At 37.3% G+C, this 15,063-nt stretch overlaps 2 protein-coding genes across 4 annotated transcripts; one reads left to right on the plus strand and one right to left on the minus strand.

Annotated features, from left to right (window-relative positions):
• The first annotated feature begins 853 nt into the window (after positions 1-853).
• glipr2l (GLI pathogenesis-related 2, like) lies at positions 854-10,105 on the plus strand. 3 transcript variants are annotated; one of them, XM_057339675.1, is made up of 5 exons: positions 3,350-6,972; positions 7,868-7,976; positions 8,099-8,202; positions 8,652-8,729; positions 9,355-10,105. In XM_057339675.1, exons 1-5 carry the CDS (start codon positions 6,960-6,962, stop codon positions 9,513-9,515), a joined length of 465 nt encoding a protein of 154 aa, XP_057195658.1. In that variant the 5' UTR covers positions 3,350-6,959; the 3' UTR covers positions 9,516-10,105. The 3 variants fall into 3 exon arrangements, 1 of the variants encoding a protein (XP_057195658.1); XR_008963339.1 differs by lacking the exons at positions 8,652-8,729; positions 9,355-10,105 and adding an exon at positions 854-1,166 and having other exon boundaries at positions 2,429-7,976; positions 8,099-8,113; XR_008963340.1 differs by lacking the exons at positions 8,652-8,729; positions 9,355-10,105 and adding an exon at positions 854-1,166 and having other exon boundaries at positions 2,433-7,976; positions 8,099-8,113.
• A 33-nt stretch (positions 10,106-10,138) lies between these two features.
• Positions 10,139-15,038, minus strand: nacad (NAC alpha domain containing). Its single transcript, XM_057339674.1, has 8 exons — positions 13,154-15,038; positions 12,811-13,062; positions 12,504-12,592; positions 12,292-12,363; positions 12,035-12,181; positions 11,594-11,725; positions 11,386-11,508; positions 10,139-11,291 (listed from the first exon to the last, which is right to left on the minus strand). Exons 1-8 carry the CDS (start codon positions 15,036-15,038, stop codon positions 11,277-11,279), a joined length of 2,715 nt encoding a protein of 904 aa, XP_057195657.1. The 3' UTR covers positions 10,139-11,276.
• Positions 15,039-15,063: the final 25 nt, after the last annotated feature.

The following is a 15,063-nucleotide window of genomic DNA, read 5'->3' on the forward strand; positions in this document are numbered from 1 at the left end:
TACGAGACATTTTTTTTGTTTTCCTCAATATTTCTTTAAGTGCATCAAATTAATATACAACAAAACCAAAACGAAACATCAAGTATTTTTCTTAACAAAGCGCATTTTAGTCCAGTTCAGCTGCACTGCAGCCTCTGGCGACGACTGGTAGTAGCACAAGACCACTCTCTTTAATTATACATATGTTTTCAGTGGTGTGCGCCACTAAATCCGTAAACAACCATACAGACACATAGGTAGACATTTCTGTGCAATGTAGAAGTATACACGCAGTTAATGAAATAAAGAATGCGCCTATATGGACGCGCACGCGCATGCGTCAGTGCTCGTGGCAGCGATGTATCTGACAGCTGGGGAGGTTACCATAGCCGCCGTTCAAATGGATAGTGAGAGAGGCGCGTTTTGCACTTTAATGTGTTAAAAAATTGCACTTTGTTTGCACTGTTCGTAAAAATGTTAACATAAAAGACAAAACACTTCTACATACAATGTAGAAGTGTTTTGTCTTTTATATTTTATACTGTATGTAGATCGACATACATGATGTTATGTTTATAAAAATAAGCTGAGTTAATCAAAAGCATCTATAACAAATATCTCAATTCGGAACCAAACTCTTCAAATAAATATACTTTCACGTAGGTCTATCATACAAATAACATTTTTATTGTAGCAGTAGATATATAAACCACATGAGTTAACGCAAATATTTTTATGTTAGAAGTTAAAACTAAATATTTACTTTTATTACATTTGTTTACTAGTGTGCTATTGCTGTACAGAAAGAAAGTTTTGTGATCTGAGAAAATGTAAATCATGTGCCAATATTGCCGCGTTTTGCCATGAAGCGCGCGGGAATGGGAGTGGTGTGACTGCCCTTTGGCAAGTCTGCTCTGTTTGAAGACTTGTTCAAACAACAGTCTATAACGTCTGACGTACAACCGGTTTGTTGAAGATTATTTTAGGTTTTGATATCGTACTAACTGTAAAGGGATTTTTATCGACGTTTAGATTGCTACATTTAATCACGGTTTTGTTTAGTTGTTGATGAAACCGTACACGTTTACGCAATATTGACCCACATTTTTCGCGGGTTTCTGTCTAAACTGGAGATAGCAGTGAGTAAAGTGTCAAATCCAGAAGAAATAACGTCCCCTTGGAGGCAGGTAATCTCTTAATTTTATTAGAATTTACTATGTGTGAGATTTTAGGTTTTGCCTGTGTCCCACACCTGGTATTCCACATAGTTTTATGCTATATCCTGTTTATGTTATTGATCGCTTATAAGTGTCACTGAGAATTACGACTTGAAGTGGCTCTAACAATATCAGGATGTTCCAGATGTAGGCTACGTTAGAGAACACGGAACTCACATGATGCTAACCGAAACCAAAAGTACTGACATTTATGTTTTTCAATCTACCGAAGTTACTGGCTCAGAGCATTACATCATTTCCTCATTTATTCCTATATATTGGACCTGTCCTCAATAAACATTTGACTTTGAGTGAACTGCACTTCTGTGTCTGAATCATTCTTGGTCCCTGGATCCAGAGCTTCTGGGTGTTCCATCAACTGACAACGACTTTTTAAGCGCAATATGGTTATATCTTGCGCTAGCGTTTTATGTTGACCGCACTAATTTGGCGGTAAATTTGAATCGTATGATGCTGTAAACCGAGACTTAAGTTTGGTGTGTCAAGGGTGAAAAGCGTTAACGGAATGTTGACAGTGAGGACTGTTTGTAAAGACTGAAATTAAAGTCAATTTCACAATAAATGACACTTTCTTAAATTTCTCTTAAAATATCCTCCTGGACTTGGTTTTGAAGGTAACTGTTCTCATACAGTAAATTCGCTGTTTTTGGCATTGCTTGCTTGAAACTTAATGTATCCAAATACTCGTTTCATAATAACTTAAATTTTTATAATTTATTATAATAAATGCATAGTCGTAAATTCATTTTAATACCATATTGTTATTTATGATTGTTCGTTCATCTTGTCATTATTAAATCACCTACTCAGTTACATTTAACTATAGTCTCATGTGTTCTATTTGATTATTTTATTGTGCTATTCTTTGAAATAACTAAAGAGCAAAATAAAGTCACAGAACTGATGCTTTAATCTAACCTGCTTTTGTGAACCAGGGGCCGGTTGCATAAACTGCTTAGACTTGTCTTAGTAGTTAGTCATCAATTTTTTTCTTCAAGAATGGTCATAACTTCTTTAAATAAGTTACATAAAAAGGTAGATTGGGCTAATTGAAATAGGAAAAGTAAGACTGATTAGTCCTAACTAATTGCTAGTCTGTGAGACTAGTCGTTAGGACGCAGTCTTAATTTAGCGGCTAAATTTATGCAACTGGGCCCTGGCTAAGCATGAGTTGAAGTGTAACAAAAGGACATGTGAACTTTCTGTTTCAGAAAGATGAAGCGCATAAATGACCGAGGATTTGAGGGGACATACTTTGATGGACAGCATCTGACCTTATCTGACCTAAAAAAGAAAATAGAAGAGAAAATAGAACACAGGTACTTGTTTAACAGCAACATTGCTGCTTATCCCAAATCTGTGGAATTCGATGTAAAGAAGGTGTCTCATGTCACTGGGAGATGTGGTCTTGAGGGTATTTTTACGGATTTGGGATTTAGACAGCCATCAAACACATCCCACTTCCTCTGGTGGGAATTGTCAATCACAACTGATGACATCTGCTCTGCTGAACAACGGTTTCTGACGTCATTATCTCCTTGTACCCACATTTGCGACCAGTTACCCTTTCTTGAGTACTTCACCTCAAAGGCCTTCCAGAAAGAGTCTCCCTATGGAAATTTCCGCTTCACATTCTCAATAAGAGAGCTCCTGTATCACTATGGGGATCAGTTCTGTCATGACCAAAGTCCAGTTCTACGAGTTTATGAGACTGTGTTGTACAAGCAAGAGATTCTCTATACCATCGTAGTGCATCCTCGTAACATTCATTGTTATGACGATTATCCTCGACTTCCTAAAAATGGTGATGGGGTGTGTGGGTATGCTAAAGGGTCCATATGGTGGCGCTGTCAGTCCCCTTCTGAAACCTACAGGCATAGGTTTAATGTAAACTGGAACAACCAGTATTATGTTTGGGATCATGTGTGTTTAGCCCTTCACATGGAGCCTGGTTGGGTGTTGCATGTGGATCAGGACAGGCTATTTAAAAGACTGAATGTGTGTGAAGTGTCTCAGCGCCATCTTTTAAAACCCCCGGAGACTCCACTGAGTTTAAATGAGGCTGACAATATTTTTACCAATCTTAAAGCCGGGGTGGGCTATCCTGGGGTTAGGGATTAGGCAGACTGTGGAGTATGTAGATTAGCAGATATTACATTCAGATAAAAAGATGTTGTCACCAATGAATGTACACTATATTGACAACCGCTTCTTTTGATAAAGAGAGCTCAGGTGCATATAGTTTATAATAAAAAAACAAACAAACCAAAAAAATACATTTAAAAGTACTGTTATTAATTTGTTAAATATAAAGATTGTTAAATATATAGATTGTGGTATCTGTTATTTACTTAATAGTGATTAATCGGGCGATGAACTGATTAGACTTTAGGTGTTCTCAACATATTTGTCCCCAGTGCACCCTGTCACAGATCCCGTTAAAAAAGGATAATCATAAGTATCAAGTCAAGTGTATCAATAAATGTATAAAACTGGTTGAATGAAAAATCAGCCTTCATAATGAAAAACATATACCTTGATGATTAGCCGTTTAATTAAGTTAATTTATTTTAGATAAGTTTAAAAGCCTTGTAGCTAGGGCTGTGCCGATAAACGATATCATATCGCGATAGAATGTATTTCAAAAACGATGATAAGCTATTGGCATTTTGACTCGATATGGATTTATCTTACAGTCTAACAGAACGCAGAAATAAACGCAACAACAGTCAGTCAGCGTGCAGCTTTTATCATGCGCGTCAAAGTACAAAGTCCATTTCATACTGCACTTGGCAAAGAAAACTCGACATGAGGAGGAAAACATGACTGGAAGCGGAAACAAAGGTGAACTAACCTCGAGTTGTCATCACGCAGTTTATCAAGTGTCTTATTTTTTTTTCGCAATCGCCGGTTAAACAAAACAAACTTGTGGTGCAATTGCAAGCGAGTTACTTCGAAACTCAAGCACAAACGTTTTTATATCCATCGTTAACATACCTGCTAACATGAGCTGGTGCATACGAAACAAACCAGCGCTGCCCTGTACAGATTAGAGATGTAATGAAGTGAGTTTGTGTGCACATTAAAATATTGAACCTTGTATGTAAGATGCTTGCATGATTAAAGAAATGTACTACAGTTTATGTGAGATGTCTTTTTGAATGACTAAGGTTCACTGAATGCATTGAATAAATCCCTCTACTCGAGCAAGACATTATTGCAGTGTTATGTGTGTGCGCAGGTGATGAGCCAATAGCGTTCGAATGTACACAGTAACGGAGCCCTTTCATTGGTTGAATGTACTGAATGAACACTCCTTTACTTAACGAGTCAAAATGAGACTGAATGAACTGGTACATGTTGTTTATGGCCTAATATCCTCTGTGTTCCAACAGTGCATTCATTTAATTAAATTTTAACTGGTTAAAGGTTAACTTTTGTTAATAAACTGTATTTAAAATAGATTCTTTTAATACAGTTTTTTAATTAAATATATATCAAAATAAATATCGTTATCGATCAATATAGAAAAAAACTATCGAGTTTACTTTTTTGCCATAAAGCCCAGCCCTACTTGTAGCTCTCTTAAGTTTATTAAGGCCACTCCCCAGCTGGTTATTCTGTTTTAACACTTTTTTTTTCGTGTGTCTTGTTTTTTAAATGTAAAAACCTTTCCGTTATGTTGGAGTTAAAACTTGTACTTTTTTAACTGTCCACTAGAGGTCTGTGTTGGATCGCTAGTATTGTTGGCTTGTTTTATCTGCAATGATACAAAACCCACAGTAGCTGGTCCCATACACACACATATTACATTCACTACATTTAGTCATTTTTTGTTCCTTGAGTCTGTTTTATTGTGTTTAATTATGCTTTATTGACAATATAATGTCACATATGGCTTGTTGCAAAAAATATCCTGCTTTAGTTTTTTAATCTATTGTTCTTGCTTGGCTTTGATCAATGATGTAACATACTTGATGTCATATAGGCCTTATTCTATTACAAAGCCAACAAATATTGTGACTATAAGTGTTTCTCTGTTCCAAGCAGTTAACTTAATGTAATCATTCTTGATACATCACCCACATATTCCATTTTTCTTACATAATTCTTAAAAATGTCTGTGTTGTTCATTCCTTCAACTCTGGTCTTACCTATAAACATGGCTTTGTAGAGTATACTTATTGTTAGCTCATTGACAAAATTCTCTGCTAAAGGAATAAATGTAAATGTAATGAATATGTACCCCCTACCCCTTCTCTCCTTCCACTGTTTCCTTCTCATCTGAAACAAAATTAAACTAATAATAATTTACCTAAGTTGATAAACTATAACCATGTGCCTCTAAATAAACTTTAAAATTCCATTGGCTTATCTATTCTCAGATATAATTAGCTAAAAACCCCTTTAAAACAAACTGTTTTCTTACAAGTGCTTGTGCTTTTGCAATGTACATGCTCTATGTTTGACAGTTTAAAGGGGTCATATGACACGATTAAAACGAATATTATCGTTTGTTTTAGATATAATGCAATGTGTATACACGATTTAAGGTTCAAAAACGCTGTATTTTCCACATACCGTGCATGTTTGTATCTCCTCTTTGCCCCCAAAGCTCATCGCTCTGAAAAGCGAGGTGTGCTATGATTGGCCAGTTAACCAGTGCGTAGTGATTGGTCGAATACTGCAAGCGTGTGATGGAAATGTAACGCCTCTTACCATATTTGGAACATCAGGTTCCTCTTCAATTGTACTGACAGGTACGCCCACCTTACTTGCGTATACATTTGGGCGGTCTTAGACAAATCATACCACGAACTGACGTGGATTTGTGGGGGTGTGGTTACACGAGGCGTTTCAGGCAGGTCTGGGTGAGCATTCGCTTTTAGATAGAATGCATCTTTTGTTCCCACACTTTCATTTTTGCAATTTTACGTGTCTAATACATGCATGGGCAACTTATAACACACCAAAGACAAGTAAAAACATGTGTTCGCGACATATGACCCCTTTAAAGTCACCATGAAACGGAAGTTGCGATTGACTTTTCCATATCATGACGTGTATCCGAGTGAAAAGGCTTCTGAAATTTAAAAAAAAAAAATCCTGGCCATTGGACAGTCAGTATAGTCCTACATCTTTTTTTGTTGCTGACGTCATGTGGTGAAGAGCTGTTGTTGAGAGGGGTAGAGGAGCTTAACGTTTTAGATTAAAGATTACAAGTGCAAATGAATTAAAAAAATAATAATGGTGTGCACGGATAAATCATTTATAATAATCACTGCAACACTGTAAAACACTTAGAATTTTCCTGTTTGACTGCATGGTGACTTGAAGCTCAGTGTTTCCAGCTGCATGCCATAATGCCAACACCCTATAAGGTCACATGGCTAATTTAGATGATGTCATCGCCACATGTCCTGAGTGGAGAATCCCATCTTACACAGTGTAAAGAGAAAGAAAGTGAGTGTGGTAGGAGAAAGAGAACAGGAAAAAGATACATTTTTATATTAGGGAATGTTGGAAAAGGAAGCTCATTTGTATGATTTTTAGGAATATGTTGAGGTTTCTGGATCATAGAAGATGAAACATTAGACTAGTTTAACTGGGGAACAAAAGCGGAAGAAACACAGAGAAAGAGAAGGTTTGAGGTGAAAAGCTGTAACAACTGTTAGAAACTGTCACAGTGAGGGAACTCTACCTACAAGCAGCAGCCTAGCTCAGAGGAGTCTTCTGTTTACAATGGGAAAGTCAGGTAAGTGCACACTGCTAAATGATTGTCTCTTAACATCTGTGATCTTGTCAAATAGATATAATATCCACCGATTTCATCTGTTGTTGCTAAATGATGTTTTATCAGCACAGGTTGCCAGCTTTACCACACTGAGTGCTTCTTTGTTTGTTTGTGTGTGTGTGTGTGTGTGTGTGTGTGTGTGTGTGTGTGTACGCTTGTCAGTGGCTTTGTGTACACGGGATTGTTAGTTACTCAATTCTTGCTTTGTTTGAAAGAATAGCATCATGCAGTTGGATGAATATCCCTGCAATAGTCACAAGCACAATTGTCTGGCAACATTTGTTTAGTTTAATAGCTTTCGTAAAGGGAGCTAACATTGTCTGCAATCAGGACATTACATCTAAATGTTTTGTCACTGTGTGGCTTTATTTTAAAACAGTCAAAAGTGTTTTAAATGGAATATTTCATATGAAAGGACTTCAATTGTGTAAAGGAATGGTTATACCAATTTGTAGCTCATTAAAAAAATTGATCTTATTCTTAATGCCTTTGTACCAAAGGTCAGATTTCTATTCTTCCAAAGCGAGATACTCTTTCAAACATTGTTAAATTTTGCCGAAAAAGAAAGATCACCAACAAAATGGTCCATTCCAGCTCATGTGCATGCTGTAAGCCAATGCAAATTCGTGAACAAACAATATAATCATAATATTAAACATTAATGGTAATAAATATGATAAAAAACATGTGTATTTGTTCCTGTACTAAACTTCTGGCTTAGCATAGTCTACACTTCTCAGTTCTGTTTATAGTAATTAAAGATGTTTGGCTTAAATCTGTTGTGTAAGATTCTAGCAAAAACAGAAGTTGCACTTAATTTCAATCTCTTTCTATTGATTTCCTCTTCACTTTATAGCCTCCAAGCTTTTTTGTGAGGATGTATTAAAAACTCATAATGAGTACAGAAGAAAGCAACAGGCACCATCATTAAAACTCAGCAATAAACTGAGCCGTGAGGCAGCAAGGTGAGACCTCTTCAGATTCTCCTATTCTGCTCTCAATGTTGTTTCCTATCTTTTGAATCAATATAGCTCTCTACTTCTACAGTTTAATGCAAGAGTTCACATAAATGCATAATGTCTTGTAGATACGCGGAGAGCCTGGCCAGCACCAGGATTCTGAAGCACAGCGTTGAGTCAAGTCGAGGAAACTGTGGAGAAAATTTAGCTTGGGCATCTTATGATCAAACGGGTATGAAACCTATTCTTGTTTCCTGTTTGTGTTTTCTGACATGAACTGTCCAGTGTGTTTTCAGTCAAGCTTTTTTGCCTCCATTTGGACTCTTGCTTGCCGTTGATCCTTCTGTAAGCAGGAGCTCTCTGCTCAACAGTTGGGATTCGTTATGCATTGACTACCTCCATGTTCGGCCTGAAGTTGATTACTAAGTGCAATGGAATGTCTGGCCAATCCAGGGTGATTTGTAATGTGTCACTAAATGTACAGTATATTGGGTCATGTAAAGTTAAGTTCATAGAAACGTAACTCAGAAAACATATTTTTGATCTCCTACTTGAAATGATATACTTACAACCAGACCACAAAAAAATTCAAATTGGATAAATCCTCAACTGTAAGGTTTTGTTGTCTGCCTTATTTACACAAAAATCTCTTTGTGTGTGTTTGTGTACATGTGCCGACAGGTAAAGATGTATCTGATAGGTGGTATAATGAAGTGAATCAGTATAACTTTAACCAGCCGGGATTTTCCTCTGCAACTGGTAAGAACTAATTACTGCACAACGTACAAGGAAGTGACACAATTGTCTCCCATCTATGCTTTGTCTTATCTGTAGATAATATTTCTCTTAACAGTGTATTCTAGATGTTGGAACGTGTTTTAGAACATTTTAATTTAACTGAATTTTTCTTTTTCTGGAATGAAGTGATAAGCCATGACTAATCCCAGTAGAATGAGGTTTTCCAAAGCCCTCCCAGTTACATGAAGTTCCCTATAAAAAAGACAGTTGTGAGAAATCTCTTCCACCACTGCATTTTCCCCCACATTGCTGATATTCTCATCCACTTGTATGCAGCAAAATAGTAATGCCATTGACCACCTCAAGGCAGCAGAACACATATAAGAGATTTCTTATTTTACACCCATTTTTACCTCAGCCTAAGCAAAAAATTTAGCTCACCATTTAAACCTTTGGCTGCCTCTAAATCTGTAAAACAAGGATAGGAATACTGTTTATATGTTCCAGCACTCTCTGTCTTGCAGGTTATAAATATTTACCTCACCACTAACATAAATACCATGTAGCTGAAGAGTAAAACACATTGACGACTGCACACTCCAATCTTCTCTGAAGTACACAAGTGTAATGCAAGAATCTCTTTTAGGTCATTTCACTGCAATGGTGTGGAAGGGTTCAAAGAAACTTGGCGTGGGCAAAGCTGTGGCAACAGATGGCTCGACCTTTGTGGTGGCACGTTATTTCCCAGCCGGCAACATCACCAATCAGGGCCACTTCCAGGCCAATGTCTTACCCCCTAAAAGCTGATCCAAATGTAGCTGGACACTAATTTTTCTTACCCAAAATTGGATTGAATGTTACCTGGTGTACCAAATACTATCCAACACAGTTGACTGCATGAGAAAAGGTTTGGTTGGTTTACATACACAGGACTTGAATAAGAATTTAACCTTATAACTGTATAGACTCTGAATAACTTGAATACAAAGGCTAATGTTAGTGCTAGTTCCAAAATATTTTCATAGCCTATGAACCCGAGAGTCAGGTCCAGTAATAAACCCAGTAATGCTATGACCAGTGTATGTATTAACATTTCAATGCAACTCACGGGAGAATGTGTAGATTAAAACAGTATTAAAACATGAATCCAATTATTTGTTACAGAATTAATAGGATTCAATAATGGTCATTACTTTATGCATTGGACTCATGTATGAATTTATTTTAATGAATCTGTTTGTGCGCATGTATTTTTATATTGATATGAATTAAAATGCCAAGTGTCCAAATGCTCTAACAAATGTCATGTTTTCTTCAGAAGTCAATTTAAAGGGATAGTTCACCCAACAATGAAAATTCTCTCATGAATTTACTCGCACTCTCATTGTTCCAAACTTGGATGAATATCTTTGTTTGCTTGAACACAAAGAAAGACATATGGAATAATGTTAGCAACTGACGTTTCTGGGACATCCTTGACTACCATAGTAGAAATTTTTAACTGGTATTCAAAGGTGCCCCATAACTTTTTGCTTTCCTAAATTCCTCAGAATATCTTCTTTTGTGTTAAACAGAACAAAAAATATACAAGTATTTTTCCTACCAGGGTAATCAATCATGCCCCAGAAATGTCAGTTGCTAACATTCTTCCAAATATCTTTCTTTGTGTTCAGCAGAACAAAGACATTTACACAGATTTGGAACAACTTGAGAAAGAGTAAATGATGACAACATTTTCATTTTTGGGTGAACTATCCCTTTAAATCCACTTAATGAGAAAATCTGTGACACTACTTTGCTGATCATAATCATTACACCCACACAAAACCAAAGCTTCTTTTTAAATCACGAGTCTTAATTTTAATGTATTTGCAGCGTCATCTGGTGTGTGTACAATTTATCACTTGTGTTTGAAAAATAGGATATAACCTGTGGATATTCTAAAAAAATTGAAGTCAGATTCAAACCAACAATCTTGAGGATATCAGCTTTTATTTCTACAATCATTTGCTCTACCAACTGAGCAATTGAGGCAATATTAAATGTTTAAAACATATGACGATTGTATAGATTGCCACTTTTTCTATAAGGTGCATGGATGAGACTCGAGACAATGTTGGGAAACGAGCAGCTCTGGTTGTAACAGATTTATTTCAGCAGGAATTTGGGCGGTGCAATATAGCAGCATTACTTAAAGGGACAGTTCACCCAAAAATGAAAATTCTGTCATCATTTACTCACCCTCAGATTGTTCCAAACCTGTATAAATGTCTTTGTTCTGCTAAACACAAAGAAAGATATTTGGGTGAATGTCAGTAACCAAACAGATCTCATCCTCCATTGACTCCCATAGTATTTATTTTCTCTACTATGGCAATAAATGGGGGGTCAGATCTGTTTGGTTACTGACAATCTTTCAAATATCTTTCTTTGTGTTCAGCAGAACAAAGACATTTATACAGGTTTGGAACAGCTAGAGGGTGAGTAAATGATGACAGAATTTTCATTTTTGGGTGAACTGTCCCTTTAAGGGAAAACACGAAAAGGGAGAAGATGTCTAATCCTCTTCTACATGGTCAGCTCCTAAAAAAGACATAAGATGAAATATGAGTATGGCCATCTAGCAATTTACACTGGCTGTAAAACACTTAATACCGAATGTAAAACTGTCTCTCACCATGATGGCGTTGACGATGTCGTTCTTATTGTGACGCAATGCACGGACAGCTTTAGCTCGAGACACATTAGCCTGTGCCATTACCAACTCAATATCTCTCTGCTCAAGCCCTCCCTCGTCGAGCTTAGTAACACAGAAAGAGAATCGGGTTAAGTTGAATTAATTTACGCCATTCCATCAGTCGCAATACAGAAATAGATGTTTGTACCTCCTCTTCTTCCTCACTCTCTTCCTTTATGGTCAGACTTGGTGTGATGTCAGACGGCAGAGGTGAGGGGTCGAGGGGAACCTTAAATTTCTCTGCCGCTGCCTTGTGTACCTGCTGTGACAGGTCTTCGATCTGATAGAGAAAAAACACTGATAAATCAATGAACACTAAATATGAAATATATACATTTTCTTAACATTTGGGTTGAAAGTTATGTTGTAGGTTTTTTCTATATTCATTTCTATGTAATATATTTTTATGACTCATTGATAAATTGTTCTTTTGTAGTTAGATTTTACAAACAAGAATTTATAGATATTTTAATATAAAAAATATTATGTTAAGGTATCTTTATTAGAACGTTTTTGTTAAAAAAAATATTGTGGTGATCTCATGGCACATGTGGGGAACGTACTGTAAAAATGTAAAAATAATTCAAACCTTGGCTTCTCCAAACACTATATAAATATCTGATGCAGGACTTTTGAACACATCTGGACGGCTGATAACAAAGAGGATGTTCTTGGATTTCCGAATTGTGATGCGTGTCACTCCATGGATCTGTTTCAGCCCAAGCTTTGACATCGCCTTGTAATGACAAAACAACCACATGGAGGAAAACATGAGTAAGTCAGAGGTTATATCCAAAATACAGTATTTTTTATTTATACAGTATATACTGTAGACAACAGTCCCACCTTACGTGCTTTTTTCTCACTTCGACTCTGCTTAGCTTTGCTCACTGATTCATCCGCAGGAGAATATGGTAACTGAGAAATAAACAAATCTGGATGATGAGTACACAACAGAGAGCAAAATGTAAACTGAGACACTTGTTTGATGTTTGGAGTCTTGTGGGTAACTGTATACATGTACTGCAGTTTTTAAAGCTCGTAAATCTTTAGCCCACCTGTGGGTTTGAGGGTCTTAGCATGGGTCCACTGGGTTCCTCTAGCGCGGGAACCGAACCATCACTATCCGTTTCATTACCTAAACATACTAAATGAGAAAATAGAGAAAATAAACCAAAGTGTAAAACAAGACGTCTTTATTGTGCAGTATACCTGTAACATGCACGATTGCAGAGATTTAGCAAGACTTTATGATGTGTGTAATATATATATACAAGCAGCAGAAAAATGCTTTGCTGAAGGCCATAAAGAAAACACTTCTGAAATTTGCTGATTCTTTATGGCTAAAGCAGATGATGCACATACTGTTGTTTTTGAAGGAGAGACCCACGTCATCAGAGCCTTTTGATCTGTAGCTAATTGGACACACATCTTGTTCTTTACTGTGTCGCTCTGCATGCGCCTGTTGAGTTTTTGCCAAGTAGTCTGGTCTTGGACTGATGTATGGTAGGAGCTCCCTCTCATCTGACTGATTCAACGTTCTCTGAGCACAAGTACTGTCTCTTTGTCCGATAGATGTTGTTGGTTGGGACAGCTCTTTTAGGTGTCCTTTACACACTATTTAAGAAAAACACAAGATGTAATTTAACCTGGTCAAAAACATCCAACATGCATTTAAAACAAAGCATTAGCCAACAAACTAGTTTACCTAGAGGGTTTTCATGTCTGCATGTCTTGGCATGGTTTGTTCTGTTACCCTCATGATGGCATGTGTCTTGAATAGGAAGCAAAGTTGGTGTTTGTTCTGATTCCCAAGCTGAGTATTCCCTTCTGCTAATTCTGGTGGATTGAAGAGGGCGAGGGTCAGGCTGGATGGGTTTGTCTGAAGCTTGCTGAATGTGTGAGAAGACAGCAGATGTTTCGAAGGCGTCCTGTGTAGGCTGTGACTCCTGTATAGGGGTAGAAAGGTCCTCCTCCTTGAGTGCTAGACAGCGCCGTACATGATTGTCATTGATGTCTCTTGTGCTTTCTCTCAAACCAGCTACACTGTCTGAAAGATCTTCTTGAGCATAAGGCTTTGTAAGGACTGTTGTTTTTGTTGGGACCACAGACTCTCTGGGATCAATAAAGCTAGAGTCAGGGGAGTGAAAAATTGATTGTTTTTGGGTTTGAACAGATTCGGGTTTCTCTGCTATAGAGACATCCTCTTTTTGCATCATCTCTTTTGACTGACTCGCTGTAGTTTCAATTTCCCTCTCTTTGCACTGGATCTCTTTTTTATCCTTTGAGCCTGAATCTGCTTTGTTGTTTTCAAGGGCACACAATACCTTTGGTTTGGTGCCATGACTTGAATTAGCATTTTGCACAGTTTTTTTTGGCGTTCCATCATCTCTTTCAGCATCAGAAAGTTGTTTGTTGATCTCCAGAAGAGGAACATTATCTGTAAAGTCTTGTACCTCTCTCTTCTGACATGTTTTTATTACCTTGTCGTCTTCACTATGTGAGATAATTTCAGCTCTCTTCTGATTTTTGGGGTCAGTTGTAGTTTCTTGCCCATGGAGTTGTTTGACAGCTGTTTTACCTTCATCATTAAGCTCTTCATTTTTTATTTTTGCCTCTGGTTGCTTTACTTTTTCTCCTACAGCTTCAGGAGTCTTGTCATTGGAACTTAAAGGTGTCTCTTTATGTTGTTTTGTAGCTTCTGAGGAACTAGCAATCTTTAATTCGGTTGATTTCTTTCTGGGGGTAAATGTGCCGAATGATCCTCCTTGTAAGTTGAATATGAGCTTGTTTTCATGGACAGAGTTAGTGTTTGCTAAGTTTGTATGATATTGATCTAAAACGGGACCAAGATTTTCTGAAATTACTGTTTTAGTAATTGGTGTTGTAGATTCAGAAATGTCAACTTTGGAAATGTCTGAAGTTGAAACTTTCTCAGGTCCTTGACAAGACTGTACATCCTGGGGCATCTGCTTGGAAGATATTTCATCACTTTCATCTCTGCGTGTGTCCTCTGGAATGTTAAAGTCTGTGTTCATAGTCTGATCTTTCACGTCCTTTCCATTATCTGAAAGCATATTCAACATAAGTTTGGATGAACCACTCAAAATCATAGGTGTGCACATTTTTTCTGGATCATTCCACGATGCCACCAGACTCCTTTCAGAACTGCAATGAATAATTGGATTGTTGTCTGGATTTTGAAGGTTATTTGCATCATCCTCGCCCCCTCCTGCCTCTGAAAGATCCTGGATGGATCTCCAACTGGCAATGTTTGACTCAACAACACCAACGTCAATGTCTGCCATCTTCTCTTGGAGGTCACAATAAGTATTGTTGTCCTCATCATCACCCATGATGTCATCCCCAGCAGCAATGTTATGAGCTACAGACACACCCTTACTGTGCACTGATCTGGCCATCTCACACATAAGCAGATTCTCAGCCTCAAAGTCACAGCATTCGCCCAAGGACAAGGAATCTCTTGAGAGAGGTGTCCAACTCTCAGAGTAAAGCTCATTTTCGGTCATGCTGTTTTGTGAGTTCTCTTTCTTTGGTGAAATAACAAGTGTGCTGTATGTGAAACAGGACATATTTTGGGAGCCGGGGATTAGATCA

Source organism: Triplophysa rosa, linkage group LG8 (genome assembly GCF_024868665.1).
Source record: "Triplophysa rosa linkage group LG8, Trosa_1v2, whole genome shotgun sequence".
NCBI lineage: Eukaryota > Metazoa > Chordata > Actinopteri > Cypriniformes > Nemacheilidae > Triplophysa > Triplophysa rosa.